The sequence below is a fragment of the Agrilus planipennis genome, unplaced genomic scaffold (genome assembly GCF_000699045.2).
Source record: "Agrilus planipennis isolate EAB-ADULT unplaced genomic scaffold, Apla_2.0 scaffold1113, whole genome shotgun sequence".
Classification (NCBI taxonomy): domain Eukaryota; kingdom Metazoa; phylum Arthropoda; class Insecta; order Coleoptera; family Buprestidae; genus Agrilus; species Agrilus planipennis.
The window spans coordinates 2614-7371 of record NW_020439766.1 but is presented as its reverse complement, the minus strand read 5'-3'; the positions used below and the strand labels follow the sequence as shown (position 1 = coordinate 7371).

At 34.9% G+C, this 4758-nt stretch overlaps 1 protein-coding gene across 1 annotated transcript; it reads left to right on the top strand.

Moving 5' to 3' along the window:
* Positions 1 to 2014: 2014 nt before the first annotated feature.
* On the top strand, positions 2015 to 4750 carry LOC112905976. The gene has a single exon (XM_025979472.1). It carries the CDS (start codon positions 3356 to 3358, stop codon positions 4634 to 4636), a length of 1281 nt encoding a protein of 426 aa, XP_025835257.1. The 5' UTR covers positions 2015 to 3355; the 3' UTR covers positions 4637 to 4750.
* The last annotated feature ends 8 nt before the right edge of the window (positions 4751 to 4758 follow it).

Below are 4758 nucleotides of genomic sequence, written 5' to 3'. Positions count from 1 at the left end.
CAGGCTGATACTAGCTGGTCCACGATTCCAGCAATTATTAACCCATTGCAAACCTATTCCATAACATACCTTTTTCAATGACTTCTGCGTCGTTACCTAATGTTATAAGTAATTATAAATATTTTTAGTTTTTTATTTTTCTAGTTGAGTTTTGCATTTTCATTGGTTAGTACCAACAACACTTTCAATAAAAGGTATATATGCATGTGAAACTCTTTTTTGTTGAACTACTTGCCTTTAACGTTACTTTACTCTAATTTTACTGGTACATACATATTGTAGTTACTGATGGTCTATTTTTGAAAAAGTACCGTAAAAATTTACATTTTGATTAATATATGGCCAAATAAATTTACATATTCGTAGAATCAAATACTGAATTGTGAAATACTTTTATTACTCATGAGTGGTAATGGTAAACATATATATGTAGATACATATGTACTTTATAACTGTAGTTATCGAATTTACTGGAGTTGCCGTAATGTACACAAATTAAAATTTTCTGTATTTGATGTTGGTTCAAGCAAATTAGGTGAAGTAGCATAAGCGTTTTTTTTTTGCCTGCATAAATAACATTGTTAACCTACTTGATCTTTTCACGTTTTTCTTAGTCTTATTTGACTTTGACAAATTTACTTAATTGCGAAACTAGCAATTTTGTCTTTAGATGTCTGATGCATAATCTGCATACCTATTGTACTCCTAATTTATTTTCTTATTCATGATGGTCAAGTAGAATACCCAACTATTGAATAATTTCTCCCTCATGATCGTCATTTTGTAAATATGAATAAAACCCTCATTACATCATACTTTCGCGTTTCTTTTTGATTAACATTTAATAAAAAATACTTGTCCTATTGGGTTGTACATAAAATGTTTTCAATTTAAATTCATATTTGTAATTTTATAAATAGTAAGTCAGTGACAACAGGACTAATTTAATATTAATAGCAAGGAGGAGTTACAGATAGCTTTAAATAAAATGGAAGCGGTATTGATAACAGTATTGTATGAAAATAAATAAAAGTAAACCAAAAATACTCGTTTGCAAGGGAAGAAACAGTAGGGAAAGAGCGAATATAAAGATCGGAGGCGAAAAATTAGAAAAAGTTGCTGATTTTAGGTATTTAGGAAATCAGACAAGTCACTTCTATGCTTGCGAATGATTAATTCAGAAATTCGAAAAAGATGTTTGGAGCGCGGCGCTGTACGGGTGCGAAACATTGACGGTGGGCGCGGCGGAAAAGAAAAGGTTAGTAGCGTTCGAAATATGATGTTAGTCGAAATAGGTTGGTACGACACCTTCTCAGACATGAAGGTATAGTCAGAGACATATTAGAGGCAGAAACCAAAGTTAGGAATGGTAGAAGTAGACCTAGATTAGATTACTGTTCGCAAATAGTTAAGGATATGGGTTCTTCTAGTTTTAGTGAAATGCGAAGATTAACTGACGATAGGAAAGAGTGGAGGTGCATGTCCAATCAGTCTTAAGGTGATGATGATGATTATGTTATTATTATATTAATGTAATGTAATTGCAAAACTACAGTAGCTAAGGCGAATTAGTTGAGCATCCGCCATGTTTGCCAGGTTTAGCTCCTAGATATTACCGAATCTTTCCAATCCTTGCGTGGTAAACGGTTTTTGTCAGATAAAGTAGTGACATGAGCGAGAAGTCAGTGGTTTTCAGGGACTGAAGAGTGTTCTTTTCCTAGAAGCATTATAAATGCCAGAACATCGATGGTAAAAAAATGTTGAGCTTAGTGGACACTATGTTTGTTATTATAAATAGGTCAAAGACGGAACAAAGGGATCATCCTTTATACGTATTATTGTTTTTGTGCAAATCTATGTATGGTCCAGTACTATTCGAATGTTATGTTTTATTCCATTCCTTTGATAATGAAAAAATTTTATTGCTAATGATGAAATAATTTGCAAACGAATGAACGTATTTTCATAAATAGTACTGCACTAAATAATAAGTATTTGGTACAAGCTTTAAAAAAGTTTATTTCTTGAAATTTGAATAGTAGTTTTATACGAGCAATAGCACATGATGAATCTGCAGGTATAGATGTTACGCAACTCACTTTTGCGTCACAAATTACCTTTAATTTCTCTGTATTTAAAAAGCACCTCAGGTAAATTAATGAATCTTCAATATTTTACCTTCTTCATAATTTTTTCCTTTAACGACTGCCTTTAATTACAACTTACATATGTAAATATACGTACAGCAAAATAGTTTTTGTGAATACAGTGTTAATTAAAGAATTTCCAACGTGTTGCTAAATATTACACTAGCTTGACATTGTCAGTGAATAATTTTTTATTTCGTTACAAAATCGACGCTTACCTTTATGTTATAGTTATTGTAGTCTCTCTTGTTTTTTAATATACAGGATGCCAAGCTTGCAGGAGGTGATAGAGCACTATAAATTATAAATTAAGAGTTTGTATATTCGCAAGTTTCGAGAAAAACGCAATTGAAAGTACATCCGGCCCTGGTTCATAAATACGACCGCAACGCTGTACTCAATCAGCTGGTGACTACTAGTATCAGTGTAGTATTTGTTTTGCATTTTTTTGCTCATGTATTGTTTAATTGTTAGATTAGAAAAAGTGTGATTCAGGGCGTTTATTCTTTTAATGTTTAATTCTTGTGCTGTTTAATAACCTAATTCAACAATACAACATTAATTACTACTGTAAGCCAGTACGTATTTACGGGATTGAAATATATCGCTGCTGTAGGGACGAACTCCTCGATTTCAAAGAAGACAATCCCCCAAAGTATTACATGCGAAATAGCAGAGAACGTTCGTTCCTCTCAGTGTGACAATTTTGAAAGGAACAGTTGCTGCATCCTTATCATTTGCAGCGAGTGCAAGCCTTGCTTCAATCCGATTTTCAGTCGCTAGTGGATTTGTGTCGGTAGTTTCGAAAGAAAAATACTGCATAGTCTACTTGGTGTTCACAGACTTTTCTTCACGCGGGATGGAATTTTAAATAATAATAATAATCAGTATTGGTGCTCTTTTGTGTTTGCATTTGCATACGTTTGTTTATTGCAGTTTCCATCCTCCATAACTCGCCACTTACTTCTGTTACACTCTGTATAGGTACTTAGTAGTAAGAGCAGGGGGCCTCTTCTACTGTTCACTCAAACGAGATTCGTATACGAATAGAAATTACTATTAAAATTGCGAAGACACTTGACACATAATTTATCGTTAATTATAAAAACCAATTAGAATTCTCTTTTGTTTCAGGAGAGGGATGTATCGAGAAGCCCTTAACTACTCTTTGGAGAAACTACACCCAGTCATCTAGACCTGACGTTCAAATGCAACTAAGTGTCAGTGGCGGTGGCCTGAAGGCAACAACGAAAGATCATGGTCTAACGGAATATTGGGCAAACCGTTTGACATTTTGTTCTGCCCCATCACACTTTCCCCGAATCTTCTGTTGGGTTTACAGACACGAAGGCAGAAAATTAAGGCACGAACTTCGTTGTCATGCAGTTCTTTGTTCCAGTGCTACTGCAGCTAAACAAATTGAAGAGCAATTGAAAGCATCGCTAGCTCTTGCCTTGGCTGAGTTCAAGAAAGACAAAATCTTTCGTCAGAATGCTCGATTATCTCTTCTTAATGCTCTGTATGAATATCCAACAATACCCAGGCGAAAAATCTTATTAAGTTCCGGCTCATATAACTATAAACCTCCACTGGAACGTTCAAAATCAGCTCCTAAACTTACAATAATCGAGGAAAACGCCGAAGAACAAGATGAGGTAGGTGACTATAGGCGTAGGAACTTGTTCCAGTCTTTCAGTGTGCCCTCTCCTCGAAATTCCATCCAAGAAGAAAATTTATTTACTCAGGATGCTAGTCAAGAACAACAGATCTGTGATGTGAATCTTAAAAATTCTCTTACAAATACTCAAGTGGAAAATGCAAAAGATCAGTTAGAAGAATTAGAAAAGAATATTTTAGTGTTAGGAAACTTACTGCATGATAGCTTAACTAAAGAACTGATGGAATCCTGCGAGGAAAAGTGCGAGAGGACGTGGTTTACGAATTTCAACGAAACCGATATTTTACCCGTCGATAGTGATGAGGGTTCGTTGTCAAGCGGCTGTGAAACCAGTAGTACGGTCACTTCCGAAGCTGAACCAGCGCATTTCAGCACGATCATCGAAGTGGAAGAGGATAAGATCGTCTATTCGGAGGACGATTACAATAAAAATTGCATCAAGACTGAACTGGACTTTAAAGTAGGTGGAAGTGTGTCGAATTGTGTGCGCAGTTTCGATCAACTTACGGACACAAATATCCGGAAATATTGCTGGATGAACAGTGTAAATAATAATGGTGTTGGAAGTGGTGGTATTCTGAATAACGACCAAGTGTCCCTTATACCACTCGGCGAATGTCACGCTGACTTTAGTTCGTTAAAAGTGTTCAAACGGAGACATTCCGATAATGCCATTTCGGAAAACGGACTTTACGAAATAAGGATAAACGGTGACGATAAAGAAGACGATAAAACTTGTGATTATAATGACGAGGGTTACGATGAGGCATTAGATAGTCCTAACTCTGTTACAAATGTGGTTTTAATTTAAAGAGCGCGAAATGTATTCACATGTATATATGTTATATAAATGCTGTCCATATTATATATGTACCACAAAAGTATTTTACCGAACAATTTATTTTCAGTGAAAGTACAAAACTATAATATTTT